This window comes from Plectrocnemia conspersa, unplaced genomic scaffold (genome assembly GCF_051122295.1).
Source record: "Plectrocnemia conspersa isolate PC_06_02 unplaced genomic scaffold, ASM5112229v1 ptg000001l, whole genome shotgun sequence".
Lineage (NCBI taxonomy): Eukaryota > Metazoa > Arthropoda > Insecta > Trichoptera > Polycentropodidae > Plectrocnemia > Plectrocnemia conspersa.
This window is the reverse complement of record NW_028277165.1, coordinates 18,373,405-18,400,413: the sequence shown is the minus strand read 5'-3', so window position 1 is coordinate 18,400,413 and position 27,009 is coordinate 18,373,405. Positions and strand designations below refer to the sequence as shown.

The 27,009-nt window shown below is 27.8% G+C and overlaps 2 protein-coding genes across 4 annotated transcripts in view; both read left to right on the top strand.

Moving 5' to 3' along the window:
* Positions 1–742: 742 nt before the first annotated feature.
* SelT (selenoprotein T) lies at positions 743–3,184 on the top strand. The gene is made up of 3 exons (XM_088183148.1): positions 743–984; positions 1,723–1,852; positions 1,926–3,184. Exons 1-3 carry the CDS (start codon positions 830–832, stop codon positions 2,226–2,228), a joined length of 588 nt encoding a protein of 195 aa, XP_088039274.1. The 5' UTR covers positions 743–829; the 3' UTR covers positions 2,229–3,184.
* A 2,435-nt stretch (positions 3,185–5,619) lies between these two features.
* The window catches only part of 5-HT2B (5-hydroxytryptamine receptor 2B), a 122,329-nt gene continuing 100,939 nt past the window's right edge, over positions 5,620–27,009 (top strand). For 2 of the 3 annotated variants that reach the window (XM_088181143.1, XM_088205426.1), the window contains exons 1-2: positions 5,655–5,792; positions 16,632–17,140. In XM_088181143.1, the coding sequence (XP_088037269.1) occupies positions 16,639–17,140 (502 nt within the window). In that variant the 5' untranslated portion in view covers positions 5,655–5,792; positions 16,632–16,638. Of the gene's footprint in view, positions 5,793–16,631; positions 17,141–27,009 lie in introns of all 3 variants that reach the window. The other variant, XM_088181947.1, reaches the window with a different exon arrangement.

Here is a 27,009-nt window from a genome sequence, read left to right as displayed (position 1 = left end):
ACGCCAGAAGTAAATTTAAAGTATCAATTAATTTAAAGTTAACTAATAAGAAAATGAACACTCAATTTAAAACTTTTAAATCAACTACTTGGAAATTAGATGAAATTGTCAGTTGGCGAAGAGGATAATTAGAATTGTAAGTGAAATATTAAATTTTAATAAAAATGTAGATGATATCCGAATTCGTAATATTTTCATAGGAAAATATAACAAAGAACTTCTTAAAACAAGCAAAAACGTTAAAAACAATATTAGTACAATTGCTGCAAATTTTCGCTCATGAAAAAAGGGCAACTTAAAGTATTAGGCACATGACCATCAATTTTATAGATTTTCGTTGCCTTCATGGGATCCTTTAATGCCACGGTGCGAGTATTTAATAAAAATAAAAATACTATATGTAATGAATATAAGTTAAATTATTTGTAATTATTTTAATTTTAATTTTTTAAATATAACTTTTAAAGAAAAATATTATTTATTATTAAAATTTTAGCAACACGTTACTAAATATATTTAAAAAGATATTTACACAATAATATTTGAATTTATTACTATAAAGAAAAGTTTAAGATAAAAAGCTTAATTGATTTTACATTTGAAAATTATAAATAAAAATTATGTGTTTTTAAAATTGGTTTACAATAAAATAGGCAGTAATTTATTTATTCACATATAAGGAAATTATTTTTCCTACAATTAATAAATATATTCAGTGATATATAAATCGAATTATTACAATGTTCGACATTAGCCCACAACAGCAACAGTGACGCAATTTTGTCGCGCATGGCAACCATTCCCAGCCGGTGTCTGTCAGGTGGTCGCAATGTCGCTCGTGGGTAAGCGCGTGTGGCCGTTGTTGTGTTTGGCGGCAGTGGCTGCGGTCTGCGTATGGACGGTCACTCTGACCGAGGCCGCGGGACCTCCAGACACAGGGGACGTCCCTATTCCGCCCCGGGCCACCATGAATATCCTTTATTGGTAACCGATCTCGTAACATTTTATGACAATATCGTATATTTGTGAATTGACAATTTCTTTTTGAGTCAAAAATATTACTAAAGAATGATATTTTTATAATACAACGAGAGTAGAAATAAACGATTCTTTTGTGCGCATGCGCGTTACTTCAAATATATTTGACATTTAAAATTAATTTATAAAAAATATATCAAAAGATTAACTAGTTCGCGTCGGGTCATGCGTAAAACAAGTGATTACAATTCTTTGCGAATAAATATTATTTTTTATTAGGTTTCTGATGCTTTTATCTAAGGTGACTTTTTTTTTTAAATATAATTTTTTAAAAATACTAAAATATGGAAAATTTTTGTTCTAGAAGGACAAGTTACTGCGAAACTTACAAAAAGTCATTTCGAAAATATTTGTCAACCCATAATGACAATCGAATCTGATCGATTTTTACATCTTTCATAACATTATAATATAATATTAAATATTTATGTATTTCATTATCAAATTGTTATGTTAATCACACACACACAATATGTCATCATACTACAACAAATACACAACACTAATATATTGTCATAGACAGACACAAATGGAAGATGAATTTTAATAGTAGTTTTTCTAGTCACTGAACGAACTTCGCCATCTTAAACACATTCCAAGCTTTCGAAATAACCTTTATACATAATAATTAATAATTAGTATTATTATATTGATCAATACAATCTAATATTTGATGTTTTTTAGTTATTCTTGTGGCTACCGTAAAGTGTTCGATGACTACGCTGGTATAATACAACAAAAATATCCTGAGATATCCGTCTTTGGAGCAAATTATGATCCTCCTGGTATCAAAATGTATTTGTCTCGATTCATTGTGAGTGCTGCTTTGATCGTTTTATAATTTAAACAGTTTAATATATAAATTATCACTTTATTTTTATTTTCAGGGCTTTGCCAAGATGATTTTGATATTTAGCATATTAAGTAACGTGCAAATATTCGCCATATTTAATAGACCGCAGCCGAGCTGGTGGACTTGGTGCACTGAAAACAAATTATATGCGTGTATGATGCTGTATTTTCTTTCGAACACGTTAGAAACACAGCTGGTGTCATCTGGAGCGTTTGAAATTTCACTTAACGATATACCTATTTGGTCTAAGATAGAAACGGGTCGAATGCCTAATCCTCCAGAACTGTTTCCGATCATCGACAATACTTTGACCCTTTCGGTAGATTATACGGCGTAAAATATTTATTTTACACCACATAAATTGGTTATATTGTGTTAACTTAGTTTTTCAACTGTTCCGTTATCATCAATATTACGGTATTGTTTATTATTTTTTTAATTTATTTTTCCGAGCTTCGATCAATTATTTCAATAAGTAAGTATCCGGTGATTTCAGAGCCAAATTTTATTTTTATCATATTTTTGACTGTTGAAATTGTAAGCTAAGCCGATCTCAAAACGAATAAAGGAAAAACAATTTTAATAAAAATATTACACTTTCATATGATATTCATGTAAAGTTTAAACATACATCCTTCGTATTCATTCCAATTATTTCAATTTATACGCATTGTAACTTGTTTAAAATTTGATTTTTCATTTTATTTGTATTAAACTTGATCAATTCCTGTACATATATTAATAAATTTATGAATGTGTCACGATTGTATAAGAAACCTTCGCCGGGTCGATATATTATAATGTTCAATACGCTTTTGTTGAAAGTTTGATTAAAAATAAATGTACAGCAATATAGAACATAGAAAAGTTATCTATTGTATTAGTGTTTTATTTGCCTGGAAAGTGTTTATAGACGTAATATATAAAGATTTTATAGATAGATAAAAAATTTGCTTCGCAATAATATAAATATGTCGATATGTTTTTTTAAATTGTATAATGCAGTATATTTTAGATTTGTACAATAAATCATACCTTTTATGATGTATTTATATGAATAATTAACTCGATACCAGTAAGGAACTTTATTTTTTTTAAGATTGTTTAGTTCTAAATTGGAATGAAATATAATTATAATATGTGAAATTAAACGTTCACGTTATATTTTGTGCACTTCCATATGCCTATGTGTTCTTTTTGTATGTGTAACATTTAAATTTAAATTTTATACTGTATCAGAAGATTGTATGTTTGTTGTAATATGTAAAAAAGTAAACATATAAATATAACCAATTTGTCTTTTAAATCAATTTGATACTATTAATGGTAACTCGTTATCCAGTGACAATATAACTTCCTAACCATTAAATATAATAGGCGAATATAAAACAACTAGTTAAAAAAAATTGTATGTTCTTTGATTTCTATTATTTAAATATATAATATTTTACATTTCGCTATTATATCGTTTTGATAGAAATCTGGACTTGTGACTATGTTTCATCCACATCGGCAGAATCGAATTTTATCATTTAAAATTGACGCTATTCATATTATATAAATACTGGTCATTAGTTAAATGAAATTATATTATTAATTATTTATAATTAATAAAAATAACTCTTATCTGTTGTATTAAACCTGTAGGCTTACAATTAATAATATCGTCTTCGAATATTATTTTTGGTTTTGATTTAAGAAACAAGCATTGCTCAATGATCTGAGATAAATAGTGTCCCATGTTAGAAATTGCTACCAAGAAACGGGTGAGAGTTCCATAGTAGATATAAAAATATCGCTTTGATTCAAATATTAAATTATACAGATTATAAAGGGTTCAATGACCAGATTTAATTAGGAATGCCTGACTATATCATTTTAGTTAAATAATAATTAGAGCCGCTGCATAGTCCTTTGTCTGCCCCGACAAGCTTATTCTGTAGAGTAGACCTATCACTTCTTGATCTTTGTATTTTTTATCTCGATCTTGGATGTAAAATACAATCAAAAAATATTTATTTGTGTATAATTCTATATATAAAAATTTATATTTATTTAGATATTTATAGTAAAATTCATCGATTTTTATATTAATGCACAACCAAGTTATTTAGTTTACAATTTGAATTACATCTACACCCAATTTGTATAATTATCTTAACGAATACATGTCCTCGCAATATTGTAGGCGTCTGAAGAATCCAGTCGTCTCCAAAGGAGGTTGAAATCTGAATTCTGGACGTCATAGCTGGACCAGGTCGACATGAAGATGGACTGCTTTCTCGACCTTTTCTGTCTGTCGATGGTAAATAGTTTTGAGTTTGTACAAACTCTCGTGCAAGTGCAAATGGAAGTTATAGATTTAAGCGCTATATATACTTATGCTTTTATATACTTGATCAGCCTGAGAAAGATTTTGTGTTGATCTACCTTTCGCTGTAAATATTAAATATTTAGGACAAGTGTGAGATCTGACAACCTAAGGATCTGTTGTTTCGAATCCCTACGTGTTGTCCTTTGTTAATAAGTATAGGGCGTGAATTAATGGCACTTTAGTTTAAATAGTTTCCACTATAAATTTAATTCTTTGCACTATAAATTTAATAATTTTATCTATAAATATTTAAGCGTGCGCTGTTACAACTGTTAATAGATGCGAAACGTTCATTTTCTTGGCGAATTTTGAATAATCAATATAATATTTATGTTTTTTGTTTTAAAAATATTTTCGTTTGTTCATTTAATCTTCAATAATAATTCTCGGGTAAGGATCAGGTATAATTAGTTCCGTTAGGTCAATATTTTTTACGTTGAGAATATTGCGTTTTGTTCGTGATCATAGTCAAAGCCCTAACTGATGTTTTGGGGCAGAAAATTTTGTATGAAGATCAAATACCAATCTGCTAGATCGCTCCGCTGTGAAACAATTGCTTTTGTTACGCGTCTAAATTGATAGCAATCGATATTAATTTTTTCTGTGAATTGATCCTTTGTCATAAAAATTTAATAAAAAGGTGAGTTTTTTTACCACTACTAAGTATTGAATTATCATTAATTGAAAATTAGCGCTTGTTTTCGTACCGTTTAATAATTTTATTTCTTATTTAATAAAATTATTTTATTTATTCAATTTTAAACGTCATTAATAAAACTATTTCCTTCAATTTTTAGACCATAGTGAATACTGTAAATGAATCAGAAGTTTGGCATAATTTAAAAAAGGTTGGAAAAAACAAGGCATGTTACAATCATTGCAAATGATGGTCTACGAGGAATCTCCGTAATAATCTCAAAGCAGTTCTTTAAATAATAACTGACAAAAAAACAGAAACGACTGACAAACAAGAAACACCTATTATAGATCCTCATGACTTCAAAAACAATTAGGATTTTCAATTTCGTAAAAAGAGCAGCTTAAAAGAAATTGTAGCAAATCTTGCTGCATTTGATGGAATTTTCATTAACGCCATAACAACGAAATTTTTTATACGAAAATCTATACAACAACGAGGTTATTCATTACTAAAAAACAAATCTCGGGTAATGAAGCTTATTTACACATCTTATGACAACGGTAAACAGGAAATAATAAATTAATTGGATCGCACTAAGAATAATGGGAAAAAATCTATATAACGGTAGACGAGTGAACTAGCAAAAAATGAAGGTATTTAAATAATAACGTATGCCATAATGCAAAAGATTTTAATTTGGGCTGTTCCAGTTGGCCATACAAGCGTGGGAACATCCGACAGATCCCCATCGCGGGTGGCTGGCGGACATATCCGATCGTGTGTGGTGGGAAAAGACACACATTTGTCTGTCCGTCGCCTGTCTACTGTCCATGCTCAAAACGAACGGATCGAACACGGACATGCAGATCCGAGCACCCGCCCCGATGGTTAGTAATTTTTGTTATAATTTGTCCCTTAAGTGATTTTATGACCCGGGTCATTTCCGCTTGCCTTTATTTGTTAAAGTTGCAAAGTTGACGCCATAGGTAAACGTCTAACATAAGGTTTTATTACTTTATGACCCATCGGTCACTCAATATTATTACCGTTGAAAATGTATTTTTGGATATTTTTTTTATCAAAAACAGTGAGACATCATATATTATAAACTAAATTCGTGTGTTAAAATAATTGTAAACCGTGTAATTGATTATTGTTTTGACGCCAATCGCCATTAGTTATTCTTATAGTACTGTAGTGATAGGGCTTCATAATATTCTTGTTTAGTTGAAACGCGGAATCACCTAAAAATACGTAAGGCTGATGTCCGAGTTCAGACAGTTTGCGAGTATGGCGAAGCTCGGACAGATCTGTCCTGGTGTCCGTCGGACATATTTGTGCTTAGCATATGTGTGCTTAGCTAATAGTTTATGTGATGCTGAGAAAGTATTATAAATGGTTTTTGAGAGAGCACAAATTTTTAACTTTCAACTTAAAAATACCATGAGAACTGATGCATGTGTTATAAGCGAAGAGTCAAAACACCAAAACAAAAAATGGGAAAAGAATAGTCTAATTCTTGACTGCCAAACGAGATGGAATAGTTAGGAAATCATGTTGAAAAGGTTCTTAACGTTAAAATAATGTATACTTTTTAATTTATATGATATTGGTCCTTCTCAAATGTGGACGTTTTGTGATTCCCAAAAAATGGGGAAAAAAAATCGATCGGCCAGTGAGTCATTCTTGTCACACTTGCATGTATATCCACAATTTTTTTTAAGGATCATTTTAATAGTAACTAATGTTTTATAGTATGTACCTATATATAATACTAAAATTATTTTTAACTGATCCACATTTTAATATGAAAAGCATTGTTGAGGTGCTCTGGAAATGTTTTCAAATCATTAGCATACGAGTATAATAAAATTTTCATGTGAAAAATTTTTGTGCTTATGTAATTTCTATCAGACTAAATAGCAGTGGAAAAGCATTTTACCTTTGCGGCATTCTATGGCATATTAAGTATTTTTTTGAGTATTGCAAGTCATAAACAACAAATGGCTAACTTCAGCAAAAGTCTTTTAGAAATGTGAATATATTTCATTTATTTGAGTATTCGAATTATTTAGCCGGCGCTGGCAATTTTAATGAAAATGAAAATTTTTAATTTTATCCAAAAGTATTTATTTATTATTCAATGTTTATAAAGCATCTTTAAAAATAATTTTGTCCAATATAATATACTTATAATAGAATTTCTTTCAATTGGCAACTATTTATTAGTATTTGGCTCATTTGTTTATGGTTTTTATGATCGCAAAACGTTGTTCTTTCAATATTGATTGGATTTGACGGATTGTATGGATTTGAAGGATAAAATGACAAACTAAGAAATTTAATATCTTAGCTGACGTTTCATGGTTTTTAATGAATAAAACATCGGCGATCAGATGTAGAATCGGTGAACTTTCCATTCGACGAATTTACCGGGCGGTGAATTGCAGTCGAGCAACTTTTCTAAAAGAAAAAATAGAATATCACCACAAAAAATTGCGTAAGGACGGAATAGCGTAGTCCGTAACGTCTCAGACTAGTAACTCTGAGGGTGCCGGTTCGAACCCCGGCAGCGGCACTCGAATTTTTATTTATAAAAAATGCGCTATTATAAAAAAAAACGGTTCCAAATGCAGTGACATTTATTGGCTATAAATTATATTACACAAAATAATTCATAATTATTAATACAGATGTCACTGATTCACAGACTTTTAGTCTGATGATTAACACTTACTTGTAGGTATTCATTATATCTGATTGACTTAATCAATTGGTACAGATTTACCCCGTTGTAACGCATTGAGCTTACGCCTGTCAGGTTACAACTCTACAGTAAAGTTCTTAATCGAATATTCAAATTATTCGCCCGATTTCAAATTATATAAATATTGGAATAATGAATCAAATATCCGTTTATACTACCGCGAATGAAATTGGAAAAAATCTTAGAAGGAAACAATTTGTATACTTAAGCAACACAAGTAGTCGTTTTTCTTTCAAAGTCGTTTTTTTGTATCCAAGTGACTAGTGCCGTTTTAAAATCCATGGTCCTTTATGTGACTTTATTTTTTTATCGAAATGCTAGATAATGAGACGTTTCTTTTTAACAAAAAAAAAAAATGTTTTTACGCCTTCGAAAAACATTTGTGAGTAGAATATTTATCGGTCGTATCTACTATGACAGAAATTCGAAGAATTCGTTCATTGAGTGCAATAAAATATTGAAAAGGCCCACCTTTAATTATTGCTTAACGCCTGTCTTAAAAACAGATGTGCATCACATTTGTTGTTTCAAGAAGCAAAGATTTTATTTCAATCAGTTCAATATCGATGGCAGTTAATTTATTTCTAGATTCTTAAATTTATATGCAAATCCGCATCAAACATACGATGAAATGGATCCGATCTTTATGTAAATATATCAAATTTGTTTCAAGCATTATTAACTATTCTATATACAATAAATTCGACAATTTTATGTGTTTAATATGTTCAATAAATTTAATTCAAACGCAACTGATCTTAATTCTGTTGATTTGAAAAGTATGTAATAATATATTAAGCATTATCCTTTTGCCCCCTTCCCCAATCAATAATCCGCACAGAATAGTGTTATGCATAATTTATAATTATAAAAGTAAATAATGATTAATTAAAATAATATTTTTTTTTAATTAAATATTATTTTATAGAAAATTAATTGATTTTTTGCACTAATTGGTTAAATAAATTAATATCAGTAAAAACCGAGAAAAAAATATGAATATTAAAATTCTTCACCCATTTTTTATTCAATATTGGAATAGTTTAAAACTACGATTAATTGAGAACACTATTTCACTGGCGGACCAAACATATAAAAGCGCTTATATATACACTTTTTCAAAAAGTTTCACATGGGCCCCCTTAGAAACCCGAGAGTTTATCTATACTCTAAGCTAAGTAGAACAACGCGGACCATTGTGACGGAGAAGATCTAGAAAGCAGCCGCTTCTCTCTTCACGTTAACCCTGGTCTAGTTTGGTAGCAGTAATAATTCAAACTGTACGTAGACTGATTCAAAATGGCTGCATAATAATCAGTTATAGCAAATTAACTCAGGTTAGGGCACACTTGTTTTTTGTGAGTCGCCATATAAACTGGTATGTAAAAGGAATAATGTAGTTAATAGACCTAGTACATAATATGCGAAGAGTTAATTACGTTCAAAATTTTTGAAAATTACTTTAGATATCTGAATTCTGAATTCTATTTGAAGTTAATGCGAATAATACCACCAAGAACGAGAATGAGGAAAAGCGAGATGTTACAAAATAAAATTAATAAACAATATCGTTGCATTAAATATTTTTTTGTGAATATTAACAGTATATGCGTATGTATGTGCGCGTAGTCGAGGGGTGCGAACTTCAGTTGTCTGCCGCTCGTTGGCCCTTGCGGACGATGCCGGGAAAACTCCTAGCAGTTTTCCGCGCGAAACTTTCCACATTTCATTGTGCCATCGCGAAAATAGACTAAAGTAATGCGATCGCACAATGCTCGAGTGGATCGCCGCGAGTTTGCATAGCCAATTAATAATAAAAAGTGATATAAACACTATTATTATATTTTTTAAAATAATAATTTAACGACCATATGAAGGGCTGCTCGTCCATTAAACGCCCTTAATACACAAAAGCACCTGTGCAATAATGCCCTTGTGTATATAAATTTATACGTGCACGGCACCGGCAGTCGTTTTTGTGGTCTTAAAGTGCCTATTAACGAAAACGGACGATCACAGCGTTAAATAGCGATGTATAACGTACAACTGCAGCGATTTTTTCTTTGGAGAAAGAATCAGAAACTAATGTATTCATTTATATGAATAAGTTTAAGAACCTTTATGTTCTTGTGTAGCATAAATAAATAATTTGAACAAAGTAATACAATTATATTTAAAAACTAACGAGACTACAAAACTTTTTTGATGGAAATTATTGCTCACTTTACAAAACGTCTGTGGGATTGATTACACTTTTTAAGTTATTTATTATGAACATTTTAATAGTTTCAAGGCGTTGTATTGATTACATAAAGAAATTAAAAATGCTACAAAAATAAAATTCAACACTCATAGAACTTCTATCTAGAAAAATATTTTAATTGGATTTATCACGTTATAATTGAAATTTTTAATCATAAAAAGCAATAATAGCTAGAAATTATCCAAATTTGTAATTAATTTTTACAATTAAAACACAATTCATAACATATAAAAAATATATACAAATGAATATAGATTTTAATGAAAAACAATAAAAAATGGTTCATAAAGTTCAAATCACTAATCTTTACTAAATATATTATAACAAAACTAATATATTAATTAGGTAGCTGCATAATTTTATTCTGAATATTCTTCGCCTTCATATTTATGGGCTCCTTAAATAAATAGCAAATCACTTTCAATAAGTAATTAGTACTAATATGACTTTACAACCTTCAATTCCTGAAATAATGGGCTTAAATGCAAAAACTCTTTTTATTATGTATACAGGTTTATGAGAATTATCATAAAAAATACCACACAAAAATCCACATAAAAAAATGAAAAATAAAGTGAAATATAGATGAGGTTTGAATTAAATTCATTACCTAATAAGGTATTTAACAATATCACTTAAATTTTTAATTTCTATATAATTTTATTTTATAAAAATATAAAAATGCCATCTTAATATCATTTAATGAAATTGTATATGTAACAAAAATTATAAATATGTATAAAAAAATCAATAAAAAAAATCTAAACTTAAATGAATCAATAAACTTGCTTTCGTAATCTCATTTGTGATAAACGATGAAGGGGTTAATTCAGTTCAGTCAATTATATTGCTTGTATTTTATTTTTCTATGTGGGCTTTTATAACTGCAACATTATTATGTGCATTACTATTTCTAAATTAATATTAATTATTAAATATTATATTCCTTCACACTTATAAATCATCCTCAACAATTCATTGCACTAATAGTACATTCGACTTTCAAAGTTCATTCGAACTAAATTGGGATTATGTGTGAGAAAGTTAAAGTATTATTGTGTGAAGTAAAATACCTTAACATTTTAATAATTTTAGATAAAAGATTGTTAATTGCTATTAATATAGGACCTAATTATGGATTTTTATGCGACTATTTTAAATAGCTAAATAAAGCTTAAGCAAAAATTCGATATTTTATATATTTAGATTGACCCGAAAATTAGTCATGATAGACTAGATACTTGTTTAATCACCACTTTATTAAATTGTTAATGTTATGCTAAATATAATAACACTAAAAGTTAACGTTAAACCATTATTAGAAAGATATGCACAGTTATAGTATTGCTATAAAAAGATAAAAACATTATTAGAAAGTTAATTTTCTGTCGTTTATGTAGGAGTAGCTAAAAGGTCAACTGTTTCAGGTAGTTTATTAATACTGAAATATTATTAAAAAGTCAAAAAATGTATTAAGAATTTAAGTTAATTGACCTTTTTATGCATTGTTATTTAATATTGATTTAAAAATGTTTTTTCCATTAAAATTACTACATCTCATGACTGTTTTATTCTTAAAAATATCTATAAATAATTAAAACATGTATACATATATATGAAACAATAGAGATGGCTTTTAAAAAAAATACTAAACGTAACAATAAATAATGAAAATTATTTAAAAATATATAAAATTGAGGTTATATATAGAAGATGTGTATAAAACAATAAATTCAATTATTCTATTATATGTATGTTATAGTGAATGTATATTAGCAGTATAGTTATATTGTCATTGGCTTTTCAGTGAAAACTGATCCGAATATAATTTTTCCGGTAGATATATATTATTACTAGTGAAAATATAATTTAACTAATATGCGCTAGTGAAATTTTGTGCTGCTCTTAAATATCTATGGAAGTTAAATTGCCCGATGCAAAAAAATTATTTGCTGTTCAAACCCAAATTTAATTTAAACGAATAAACAAATACTAATTTGACTTAATGAAAAATTTAAAATTAACTATAGTTTTTGAACTTTCATAAAGTAAATTAGTATTGATTGATGTAAATTAGTTTGGGTATAGTTTAATTTATTTAGCGATGTGAAAAAATGCGTACTAGATCATCTGTTTATTAACAAATACAGTTTTACTTATACTGAACAGTGAAATTGTAAATCAATTGTTTTATACAAGTTGACTGAGTAAGTGAAATTATATTTGAACTAATGAATATACATATATCTTTACTAAGGCATATGTATATAAGAATCTTTTCCAATGAGTTTTAATATTTTATATATTTAAAAATGGCAATTAGAGTTTTGCGGCTAAACGAACTTCTGCACTTTTTAAAATAATTTGCGATTAAAATTTCATCTCATATACTATATAAAATATCTAAATTTTACACTAGGTACAAAGTATGTGTCTCCATGTCATTTTTAAAGAATAGCAGTTAATTCTAAATATAATCCAAATTTTCTTTCAGACAAATTTTTAATTATGAGTATAATATTTTACTATTTTTTTCATGCTATTAGGGTTATTAGATATGGGCAGTCTCATGTAAAGCACATTTTTACGCTGCAAGACAAACTTTATATTTTTCTTAATGACAAATTTAACTTAATAGTATTTCAAGTCACATGTTATTAATACAATTTGCATGAAATTAATTTTTTAATAATTTTTGAGAGAGAGGGTTAGGACTGATATATTCTGTGTTAGCATTTCCAACTGCGTAATATAATTTAGTTTTATTTTTAATATTTAAAAAAAAATTTACAGTGAAATCTGTCAATTAGATATGTAGACCCTACATTATTTGCTCTGTATATCTGACAACTAAATTTTAGAATAGCTGGTACAACTCGAACTGTTTCAAAAGTTAACTTAACATTTGCCTCTATTTGCTAAATTGTTATACATTAATAAATGAAGAATATATTTTGGACATTGCCCATGGGATCACGGCACTGAAACTGTTATATGACTAGTAAACATTGTTACAAATACAACAAGGCAACGTTAAAATAATCTAATATTTAAACAACAAGCGTGACCGGCAAGTAAGTGTTTAAAAGCTTTTATTTCACTGGGGTGGATTTCGATCGTTAAAGAATCACCGTTTATTTTTCCCTCGTATATTCAAGCGTTTCTCAAACTATTATTCAAGTAAAAGAATTGTACTAATGAAATATTAAAGTAAAAAAATAAAATATAGTAAGATTTTTCACTACGTGGCCAATTTAAACTCGCATTTTTGAACTAATTATTAGCCTTATATTTGTTTAAAATTTTATTTTAATTATTGATAGATAGGGGAAAATGATACGTTTTAGTTTTATTGTTAATATTAAAAAATACTCAAAATTATAAGCCAATGAATTTGTCTAAAAAAGACTATGTATATATCTAAAAAAAACATTTTGGGGTTGTAGAAAAAACGTACAACGGTTTTACAAGTCCCACCGATTTAGAATCTGATATACTAGTAGTTTATTGGGTATCTAAAATCAAAGAAATTTAATTAATAATGAGTATAGAATAGATTCATATAATTGCTATGCAAAATTTGCAATATATTTTGTATATTTGGTAGACATTTATAAATTTGTATATGCTTAATATGCAACTAAAATATATTCTCTTTTTTTGTAAGAAAACACTGATGTACATAAAAAGACTCAAGTCACATTTTTATAAAACGAGTGGTTTTTTGGACATGAAATGTGAATTTTTTTTACAAAAAAATCTTTGATATGAAAAGTGTGAAAAATAATTTAGGGCATTATAATAGACAGTCTAGATTTTCGAAAAACATGTAAGCGTAAACTTATCGAGAGTTTCAAGGGAAAAGTCGCTCGGTGCATGAATAAATAAAGTGACTTTTCTTTTACTAAAAATGAAAACAAAACGGTATTTTGTTTCTTGCACCAGAGCGAGGAAACAAAAGACTGTGTTTCGGTCAGTGGATTTCCCAAAGCGGTGGTTTTCTTTGAGAACCAACCGGTTATAATAGAAATCTGAGGATGGTTATGGTTGCGAATAAATTCGCAAGCTAGGTCTTCTGATGCAATGCTGCAAAGAAAAATATATTTTAACGACAAAATTCTATACTTTCGTAGTAACAAAATTGTTTTTAAAATTAGTTTTATTAAAGATATTTTTTAACAGCAAGAAACTAACGGTCATGATTTGTTATATTGCTATATGCCTTTTTTTCAATAAATTTAAACTGATTTATTATTATTAACTTTTTTTTAAAGAGAAAAAGTATTAAAATCGAAGCAAAAAATTTTCTGACTGTCTCCAGAAGATTTTTTACTCCAGCTTGTCCTGTGCCCTTCTTCTCCGTAGCCTGACACGAATATTGAATAAAAAATATTTGAATTTTCAAATATATTCGTAATTTTTTTCTCGCTTTTTACCGATATTAATTTATTTAACAATCATACAAAAAAATTAAGGGAACATTTTAAATACATAATTGTGTATACAATAGCTAATATTGTTTGGAATAAATTTTATATACATAAAGATTGGACACGTATCGGCATTTTTTTGTGCAGATTTGTATATAAATTAAATAATTAGGAATAAATAAACTGCGGTCGAATTATTATAATATATATAAAAACCTCTCCATCATTTTGCTTCGTTCAATGAACGAATTCTGCGAATTTCGGTCATAGTAGACACGTTGATAAACATTCTATTCACATATGTTTTTCGAAGGCATAAAAGCATTTTTTTTTGAAAAAATACGTCTCATTGTCTCGCTTTTCGAAACAAAATAAAGGCTCATAAAGGACCACAGATTTTGGAGCGATACTAGTTACTCGGGTATATTGAAAGAAAAAATGACTATATGTGCTGTTCAAGTATACCAATTTTTTCAGATTTTTTTAAAAATTTCTTTCTAGATTGGGAAAGGTTATTGATCCGATTTTCCGTTAAATGTAATTAATTTTTAAAAGAATAGACATTATATAATATTTAAAACATATTAGGTATTTTACGTTTTTTATTATATATTTTTGTGTATTTCGCATAATATTGTATATTTTTGTAGTGGTTTTCTGAGATATTATAGCTGGTATAATTTAAAACTTTATTTTTGATTTGCATTCTTTATTAACATAATTGCTTTATTATACATTTTCGATAAACTTTGAAAGTATTGTATTACAAACAACATTTTTGTTAGTTAATGACTTTACAAAGTCATTATTCAAATTGGGGCTGTCAAATTTTAGATGATTCCAGGGATATATATATGTAAATATATTAAAAATGATTGAGGACAAATCCTTGAAAATTATACATTCCTAATCGATTATCTTAAAAATGGTAACGAAGTAAAACATTTGTTAACGTCAGCCAGTTCATTCTGTTCTCTAAAAAATGTCATCTGTGATAGTAGTAATCATATTTATTTTCTACCATTTTTTATTAAAAAAATAATACTGGAAATTAATTTTAAAACTACTAAAATAACGGCTAAATAAATATAACCACATATATTAACCCTTTGAATAGTGAGTTAATTTATACATATTTGTTAATTTGTTAGTATACATTTGAGAAGAAGTTAATTTTGCATATTTTTCCATAATTATTTCTGATGCTATTTATTTATAATTATTTTATATTGCATTAATAATAAATTATATAAAAAAATCAGTGATTCTCAGCATTTTATTGCTTTGATTCATTTCACTACTTTTTTATATTAGTGTGTTTTAATAATTTATTTCTTGGTATTATTTTTTATAAAAATCATTTACATTTAATCAAAATTTATGAAATGTTTTTAGTTATTATTTTTTTCGGTATATTATATTATACATACATGTAAATATGTAATTATTTGATGGATCTAAAAACTGTGAAAGATTGACCACCGTACATGTGCACTGTACGGCGATACCATTCAAAGGGTCGGAATAGCATAGTCAGTAAGGTCTAGATTAGTAACTCAAAGACCGCGGGCTCGAGCCATGTCAGCAGACACGAATTTTGATTTATAAAAATTCGTTATTAATAAAAACAGGTTTCAGCTGCAATATTGCTTATAAATTATATTACAGCTAATGCTAAATAATTATTTATATAGATATCATTGATTATTAGACTTTCAGTCTGGTGGTTAATACTTACGTGTAGGTATTTATTATGTCTGATTGACTTTCTCAGTTGGTATAGATTTAGCCCGTTTTAATGCATTAGGCTCACGCCTGTCAAAGATTAATTTAACAAATAAAGTGAAATTTTGTGTATCTTAAATGTGGCATTTTCTTTAAACATACATACAATTTTGAAATAAAGATAACAATTTTACATTAGCATATTATATTTTCTTAAATTCTCGCTACGTGGCCTATAACATTATTTCTGAGATTGAGACTAACAAATTTTAAAGAAATACGTTTATTTCACTCTCCGAGTAAAGAATGGCAGTGTTAGTAATGGTGGAATGAGGGTTGGTTAGTTAGGTTCGGTTTACGTGTTTGCTCAGTTTCTCTCGATATTTTTAGCTACGTCACTGTTCCTTGTTAAGACCGTTTTTAGATAAACGCCCCACACAAAATTATGCAGATTTTATTAATAATAAACATGAAATGCGTTGTTTAAATTTATTCAGGGAAGTCTACAATGTACAGTATCATAAAGTATTCTTTAATATAGAAACGTAATGGCGGCGGCAGATGGTTCTAATATCAATGTTGGCTTAAACGCGAGCTTTTTTGACGGCGGCCATCATTTGCGACACGAAAAGCACAGACATAACATTAGTATGAATATTTTGACAAATACTCTAAGACTCGTGGGTAGTGCAAAAAATGACAGTGTCAAGTATGAAGAAGTGTTTACGAACGGATCGGGCGAAGAGAACTCAACTTTTTTGTACTGGACGTTGGACGTGAGAAATTCGAGTCAGAATGGTAGCGACTGGAGGTTAGCTACTCCTGGATACGAAGATACGGAGAAAATAGAAGATTTGGCCAACTGGTGGGCGCTCCTGGCTCTCTTTCTCGTGTTTGCCACTGCAGCTGGAAACATACTAGTCTGCTTGGCCATATGCTGGGAGAGGAGGCTCCAGAATGTGACTAATTACTTTTTGATGTCCCTTGCCGTCACCGATCTGATGGTGGCAGTGCTAGTGATGCCGCTTGGGATTTTGACGCTGTTTCGTGGTGAGTTGCTATATAAATTTCCATTTAATTTAAATTTAGTTGTAATAACATTATATCTATATCATACAAGCACAATTTTCGTAACAGTTATATAACCTAACAACTGACTTAATTCAATCGATAATATAGTATATATTAAAGTATATAAAATTATATAAATTGGCTTTGAGGCTATCTGTTACCTATCTGATATGCTTGCTTCAACCTTGAAAGGTATATTACATTCATTCACGTTTAGATAAATAAGGATATTGTATATATGCTAAGTATTGAGAGTAAAATTATCGCGCTTCATACACGCTGAAGTTTTGTTTTAATAATGTATATATTTGAAGATTTGTCAAATAAAAACCTTTATACTATATTTAACACTGCTGGCAATTTATATTATAGTAAAGCAGTGTTTAGAATTTTATTCGCACTCTTAGGACTTACTGTCTTCTTAATAAATTATTTTTTTATACACTATTGTTTTCGATTTCGCGTTTTTACAATCAGCAATAGGTTCGATTCCCTAAATTAGTCCAATTGTCTTAAAAATCGTGAAATATTTCACATATTCACATACATACACGTCCAAATAAATATAGATATTGTAATAGTATATGATTTATTATGAAAAGTGGTATAAGCGCGTTTTATGTAAGTTTACCTAGCGTTTTTCAAACACACTTAATTTGCGGGTCCCAGAAAGTCCCTTATTTTTTCGGCTTTTGGGTCATTTGCGCAACAGCGGGTTCTAAAATATGTCATATAAAAAAATTATAATATTATTAGTGATATTTATTAAGGACCACATGTACTATAAAAATATTTGATAAAAAATTCTATAAAAGTAAGATATTTTTAATAAACTAATTGCTTGCCAGTGCAGCACAAAAATATTGATACACATTTGCATTTTGTACTGTTCTCTTCTACCGAGGTACATGTTTTAGGAAGTACTATTCATTGGTAAACTATTAAAAGCCATATTTAACTTTACATGTGTATTTCTTTTTATTATTTTATGGGTTAAAAAAAAAATTGGGAAAATTGCACGAAAATTCTGTACAGTGAAAATTCTGAACATAAATGCTTGTTTGATTAGTCAAATATATTTTTCTTTTAATATCAACTGCTTTATATTATTTAATTTTTTACTTAGAAATAAAGATTTATACAATTATTATAATCAGAATAATTATTTGTACATTTTTAACTTAAAAATAGAGATTTTTAAGTAAAAAATTGTTTAACGATAGAAAATGTGAATGTATTATACTAATATATTACAAAAATATTTATAAAACATGATATTTTTTTATTAAAGTCATAATAACATATGTTATTTATACATATATTCTTTTTAACTGTATATATTGAAAATATTTATATGTGTATATTGCTCATCTATGATAAAAAGTTTTGTTGCTTGAAATTTTCGTTTGCGCAAAATATTAGTTTTATAAAAAATAATTCTTCAGTATATTTTGCGCATAAAGTAATTCTTACTTTATGCGCAAAAATAGTTGCATACAAGATTTTTTCAAAAAACTGCCTTTTCGCTTCAAAATCCGTTGCTTATTCGGCCGAGGAATTTTTAGTTTAGAAAACTATTGTCTTTAGAAAATATTTTTATTTTCAAAACAGTTATATTTTATGTACCTTAAATGTATATGAATATAGAATATAACGAAATTTGAGGACACGATAACTGCCGTATTTTTATCATATCGACATAAAACTTTTTATAAAATCAGGTTTCATAAAAATCTTGACTAAATTCGTAAGCTTGCCTGGTCCGCTATCTTGATTCAAAATAGCAGATAATAAAAAAATACCGAAAAATAAAAAAAAGTAGTTTTTTTAAATTATTAGTAGTTTATGTGGGTTTTTACGGTCATTAAAAATGCCGTAGTTTTAAAATAATCATGATGAACTAATACTTAAAACTTGTCTTAAATATCTTGATTAAAGTTCGTTGACCAGTTTTATCCGCCATCTAAGTTAAAAAAAATTAATACTCATATGGCTACTAATAAATCATCATATGGCTACTATTTTTTATGTTTTGAATAGCCGTCGTTTTCAAAATGTCGGCTATTCAAAACATAAAAAAATCATAATTTTGTTAAAAAAATCTTAGAGGAAAATATAAAGAGGTAAAATTTGATAAAATATAATTTAAATAAAATAAAAATATATATTTTTATTTGTCATTTGCGTGGGACACAGTTGTAGTATTAATTATTTTGTCACGGATCTTGTTTTGAAAATATTTTTTAAAATAACTTAGCAAAGTTTATTAGTCAACCTAACTACTTATCTTGTTTCAAAGAATAGGAAAATAGTAGTTGTAAAAAACGTTAAAAAATACTTTGAAACATAAAAAATCATATTCTTGCGCCTTTGCCAGACATTTTTTAGTTATTTGTCAGACATTTGTTTAAGTAAATAATTTATTTCAGCATATGAGATATAATGAAAAATAGTTTTAGCTAGACATTTAATAGAATATGAGAGAATGAATTTTATTTACATAAAAGCATTGTGTCCTGAATCGTCTATCTATTTAATTACAAACCATTCATGGCATAATCTATTTTATCAACCTGGGTATGTTTCATTGTTTCTCTGTTTGTCAGGTATATACAAAATATGATTATTTATTAATCAATACCGTAAATGAATTTTTTGCATTAAAATGTAAGTGTGACATATCTGATATTAAGATTAAAAATACACATATATAATAAAATATTATTTTATTAAATTAGAGTAATATAAAATAAGGTAATTTTTAAACGTTTTGAGTTTTAAATGTATTTTTATTCATAAATCCATATATTTTAATTGATAATTTATTGTTAGATATTTAGATAAAAAATATTCGTATTCTATATAATGAAGTATACTACAGAATCATTCGTATCATATTAATCTCTAATTCAACATCGGTAAGTGTTTCGTTCGCTACAAATCTCAATACAAATTAATCTTCTTATTTGAGTCTGAGTACATTCCCCGAAACCGTTTATCTTCGGAAGCTCTTTGAATTCATACAGTTCGATTTGCCTTGTCAGTAGTGTCTGTTTCTTTTATGATTTTTTATTTATTTGTGTATTAATATTTTTTATTATTATAATATTTATATTAAACTAGTTTGTAAATAGCAACATTTTTGTAGCAGTCAGCATACATAATTGTGGAAATACTTTCGCAATTTTCAAATTCATAGCTATATAAAATATAACATGATATAATTGTACGTAAAGCGTTTTTGTATATCGGGTGGAGCTTTCGTCGCACAAACGATCAATTATTTGCAGTTATCGTTGGCGGGTTTGATTTAATCATCGACATGCGAGTTTATCTGAAGAGAACGATCAAATATCGCTTCAATCCAATTATCGACAACCCCACGTCGAATTTAAACCCTGTGTACTCAGTAATATACTAGATTAAGTATGGAGTTTTGAATAGATCTAAAGCCGTACTCATATATATTCAACTACGATTTTTAATTATACACGAGGATGTATAATCAAATTTAATTTAGAAAAAGTAATATAATGAGAAATTGCTATTTATATTATTAAAAGTTCCGCTTTTCTTTTAGCACGCTAAAAAAATAATTGTAAAACTAGAATTAAAAATTAGGTTCTAATTTCAAGTTTTATTGAACCAACAGAAAGATTTTCATTCCGCCCGTTATATGGTCACAAATCTTATGTCCTTCAGCAAAACAGTTACGATAAACTTTATCATGGGTAATTATTAAGTATTTTTTTGGGATTCGGTTGTTTTTTAAGCAATCATAGACAATTCGCAACCTATGATTGTGGAAAGAATATTACACCTTTTCGGGAGCCCCTTAAGGTCCAACCTCTGTCTTATGCTATTATGACCGGATTACTGATCAAACGAAAATTGCGTACACGAATATTATAAACATAGATGACTGTCAAGTATATTTTATTTTTAATTCTATCTGCTTTATATTTTTCCTAAGTATATGTGTAGTTATAGGAAATGTAAGTGTAAATTACTAATATAATTGTAAAATATTTTTAAAATACAATATTTTTAAATTATTTATAATCATATTGACATCTTTGATATATGCAGCTAATTTTTATTATTATATGTATTGACGTATTTTTTTTATATAATATAGTGATTATCTATGATTGGAATTTTCGCTATGCGCAATAATCACCGAATCTTTTTTTGTCATAAAATGCACTGGAACGGCGTTCCGTTACCCTTTTTTGACGGATTTCCCAAGTTTTAAAAATAACTTTTGATTATTTTCTATATGGATTTTAATAGTCCGGTTAAAAAGTCTTAGAGTTAAAACGAATAGAACAAAATTGGAATAATCTATACTGACAAAGATAATAATCTGCTGCACATAAAACAGTATTAAAAATAGTTGTTTAAAGCGAAAAAAATACTGAATGTTTTTTACGTCATTATTCTACGACAAAATGATGAGTGCATTTTTAAAAATTATTTTTGACTTGGCGTAACTTAAAAAATACGGCAGAAGAAGTATTTGATTCATTACTTCAATGTATTTACTCTTATGGGATGACACAAGATTATTAAAAAAATATTTGGTTTTTCTGACATGCAATGGCGCCGCTATGAGGTTAAGGTTTTTATAGTTTAACATCGTGTTAATCATAGATTGAAATTATCAGTAGGTGATGCTGTCAAAGAAAATTCAGGAATAAATAGATTAAAATCATTTATTTATTTACTTTATATAGTAGTATAGTAGAGTTGCCTTTATGTACAGAATTATTATACTATAATTGAAAGTATTAAAATTTAATTTATATTTCAATTTCGCATTGTGGTAGCCTGTTAGTTTTGCCTTAATTATTATATATTATTAATAATTCCCGAATGACAACAGTAGGTGAAAGACAATGGGTAGGTGGAAAGTATATTCAGGAAAGAGAGCGCGGTGATAGGGACAGGTCGCATGTCTTTGTTGCTATTGGTAGATTAACATTTTTTTATCTTACATAACTCTGGCGAAAAGTCGTTTTTATTGATACAGTAATTATATAAACATTTTTACTAAAGGGAGCATTCGAGAAAACTTTATTATTATTAGAGTTTGATTGTATTTGCCATTTCATATTTAAAATAATTAAATGTTATGTGCTAAAATTAAATAAAAATACATTCTCAAATTGCATTTCTAAAATAGGCTTTTGATTGTGCTTGAAAACTTCTTGTTCTCTCAAATTGCATTTACGCTGCACTTTGACCAAAGTTTCGTGCAATATAAAGAGAGTTTCTCTCTGGATGTATTATTTAGTTCCTTTCTGAGAATGCAATAGCAAAACTTGAGTAAATTTTCAATATTTTTAAGCAAAAATATATGTATGTACTATTATTATTTTCTCAATCTTCCTATTTTATCAGTATAATACATTCATCTTCTTCACTTATAGAATTGTTTAATTCACGACATTTATTCAGAAGGGATCATAGAAAGCGTTAAATCTTCGGAAATTCGAAAAAGCGTCGTAAATCAAAATTTCAATTTTGAATATATAAATATACACCGATTGAAGGGTTAGTCTCGTTTGCGTCATAAACCTTTCACGTTTTGATGGTAATCGTCCGTTAATTTGCAGCTCAATTAAATTGTTGAGTCTTTATTGGGATTAGGGTAGTCGCGTTTTATAAACTCGATTTAACGCGAATTTGATTTAGCATTCAGAATAAATTTTACATTGTTGTGTCACGTTATAATATATTATGTAACGTTTTGCCGCAAGATGTATACCCATTTTAACTTATGCAAAGTTAACGATAACGCGCTTTAGGTATAAAAGTATCTTTTTAAAGAGTTTTATTTTGGTAAGTCTGTTGCTGAGACTTAATGGGACGTATTGTTAATGTCATGACAATGCTTTCGTTTTCTATATCCTTTCTAAAAGGACGATTCGATTGTCGTCGGACAGGCTAATGGGCCTTAAAGACTTTTTGATGGAATTTTCTCACCCTGAATTGAATTTTGCATTTGATCTCGCAGCAGTGTAAAACGTAAAAATGACATTGTACATATTCATATAATATATTAATAAAATCTTTTCTGTATATCATTATTGAGAAACCATATTCGGCTACGAAAATATTTTTGTTGTTTGATACGTTTTTCCATCACCCTCAGGAACCATATCCTTTTTCGATTTTTTCCCTTTATGTATTTTTTTCTTGTCCGATCTCATCTCACATTCAACCTTTGAAAACGCTTTCGGAACTTTTCAACGCAAAGCCGAATCGTATCAAGAAATCAATTGTCCGTGAATGTAACACATCAAAAACTTATTATTATTACTTTTGCCGTTTACAAAGTTTGGTTTTGAACCGATTATTATTTAACACAAAGCAAAAATCGTCGATTTCCTCAACTAATAGTCTTGTGGCGTGATAGAGCTGTTAAGAGTTTTATAAAGCTCTCCCTAAGCTAAATATATTCTCGGAAAGTGAAATTAAAGTTGCATTAGTCGGTCTATATATAGTACTATGCTAATCAATCAATGTCGTCGTGCGTTAGTATTATATAATATAAAACACTCAAAATATAGTATCACAAATATTAATCCATATCGAAATCGTAGAATCTGTGTATTTATGTAATGGTTGAAATGCAATAATAGTTGTATTGTTTTACAAAAATAAATTTAGCTCGTAAAAGATTTTAATTTTAGATTATTAAGGTTCGACCTCTTGAGAGTTAACGTAATATGTTTAAACTAAGGTATAATAACCACTGCAGTTACGTGATAGGCTAAAATTATTATTTTATGCGTAAGCTATACTATATATTATCGCAAATTATCTTTGTATTAGCAAAATATTTACCCATTAATTTTTAATGCATAATATTAAAATATAATACAGCGTGTCAAGCTTAAAAGTGACTAATTAATTTCTAAAATATAACATATCAAAAAAAAAAAATATTTTTTTAAAATCCTGTAAAAACTGCTTATTCCAATTAAAATATTTTATGATCCTTTATTTTAATATTAAAATTATGACAACCCTGCAAGCATCATGCTCAGATAATATGTTATAAATATTTTTAATTATTTGATTGAGGTATTATTAATATATAAATAAATGGTTTCTGTTTTCATATATTTGTTGAGAAAATCTCTATAATATTTATTAGTATATCAATATTAGCTTTTATCCAAACCTATTGTTATATTTACATAAGTATTTATGCAAAGCATATGTATCATTATAGCCCTTTAGCAGTCGTTTATGTACATATTGAGAAAAGCCATCGATTATATTGGTTTAAAAAATCACACAATGTGAAACTGATAATTAGTTTAGCGACTGTTTGCGTCAATTACGCAATTAATATGACAGTTGATAGAGTAAAATATGTCAGTGATCTCTCGATTCGCTAATGTGTGTCAAGTAGCTTTGATATAGGACTACATGTTAACTAATGAATACTTAAATTATATACCCTATTGTTACGCTTCAATGGCTTATACCAAATATATTGTATACAATGTATAAACTATTAAATATCCATTTATCTAGTAGATTTGATTATATAAAGTGGATAATCTATCAATTAATGCTCTTAATTATTATTATAAATTGTATTACAATATATTATAACAGTATATAAATTTGCGCGATTTACAGCTTATCGCCGCGCCGGGCCAAACGATTAGTAATCTAAACTAAGATAGAGTGAGATAAATTCGGTCCCGTCGTATTGTCCTTCAAATAATACACATAATGGATATTTAAATTATTATTATTATTAGTAAGGTTCGGCCAAACAAATTGATGCTCTATTTAACCGTAAAATTGCCCGTTTTCATTAGGGCGTGCAAACAAGTCCGAGCGTTGATTAATTGAGCCGTAGGTTCTACCACGTAAAATACCAAATTGTGTTCTCTCTGGTTTACTTTAAGTTAAATTTCTCGGTAAACTCATGTTTTCCACGAAAAATAATGAAAGGGTCTATTCATAGAAAATTGCACGTTAGAGCACCGTGAAAATTCAAATATAATAGAGTGAAAACACGGACACGATTTTCCGGTCTAGATAAGTGTACCTTCGATACTCTGTAATCGATTAAATGGACCTTACGGTCCTCGCAATTTAACTATTTGATCAAATATGAAAAACTTTGAAATGGTTCAATCGGAATTTCATATTTGCACACAGAGATAGAGCATGACTAACAAATGTGCTCTGCATAATATAAGCACGCAAAAAATATTTTTTTGACACTTGGGATACATTAATTTTTTTGTTGCATAAAAATTCGTTTAGGGCAAAAGGGTTGTTTTCTCTAATAAAGCAGAATTGTTCCTTTATATATGGCTATATATCATTTTACCCTCACTCGGTTTGATACCCGACGTTAATAAAGTCTATTTGGAATAATAACCACGACGGTATTATATAACGTACTATTATTCTTCGTACCCGTTGAAAAAAATAAATAAAAATAAAACAAGCTTATTATTAATAAGTTTCAATATAGTTTTCATTTTATCTGATGCTATTTATATATGTATATATATATATACAATTTTGTAATGCAAATTATTGGCTATTTGATAAACGTTGTAAGACTTGTAAATACCTTAAAGTGGTGAATTGCAATATTTATCTTGCTTTTTGCGGCCTATTAGAAACTTAAAAGGCTTTTATAACGAACAATGGCATAGCCTTTTAATAGAAGTCTTCGCGAAAGCCTTTTTCCTTACAAAGTAAACCCCTTTCTATTTTTGGTTAATTAAAACTTTTACAAACCGCGCGTGTATCATTTAGATGACAAAAATTTTCTTGTTTTTCAAATATTAATTTCTAATAAAATTGCGATTAATACAAAAATATTTTATTTTCACATTAAATAATACTATATTATTTTGCTTATTTTTACGACAAAAATATTAGTATTTTGTAATCTTCTTCGTTGTAGTATTTTTGTTAGTATATACATATCATTTTTGCAGCATTCAATTCCCAACATATGATGCGCAAGTAATATTTTGCTGGTTCATTAAAACTTAGAGGACTTAAATTTATATTAAAATATATTCAATGACAATACCATTTTTTTAAATTAAATAATTATTTTATATGAAATAATAGCTGTATGCTTAAAAAATATATTTAATATTGTAAATAATATTTACGAAATACATATTTGTTTATCAATATATAAATATAAAAATATTTGGTAAATCAATATCGATAGATACGAATAGCCAGTTTTTTTTTTATAATTCTCTTATTCATAGCAAATTTGAGTATTAGGTTACAGAGCAATGAAATACAATAGCTGCAGCTCGAGAAGTTCTATTTTACCTTTAAATTATTCTTTAAAAAAAATACGATTGGACGGAATTTACAATATAAAAAAAGGTCCATTAGGAGCTGCAGATGTTTTATTGTTTTCGTTTCAGGTTTTTCTTTTTATTATAAGCTTTTGGTCTCGAGGCGAAAAAATTTCAGTTATGAATCTCGAATTAGAGTCACGATTTTGTAGAAAAAATATTATTTAGGGCCAGAATTTAAAAAAATCAAATTACGTCGATTTTTGAATTGACCGAGTTCTATTTAATAAAGACTATGTATTTTTTTTTTATTAGGAAAATTGTTAAATTCATTTTTATATACATATTTATAACCAGCTTTTTCATAAATGATATGCTATAAAGAATTTAATCAACGCATAGTTTAAATTTAAATAGGATTGATGCATTGCAAAATACTAAAAGCTAGTTAAATCTTAGAAAAATACATAAAAATTGCAAGTAGCCAAATTTATTATTTAATAATATAATATACTTTATTACTTACAAGCAATAAAG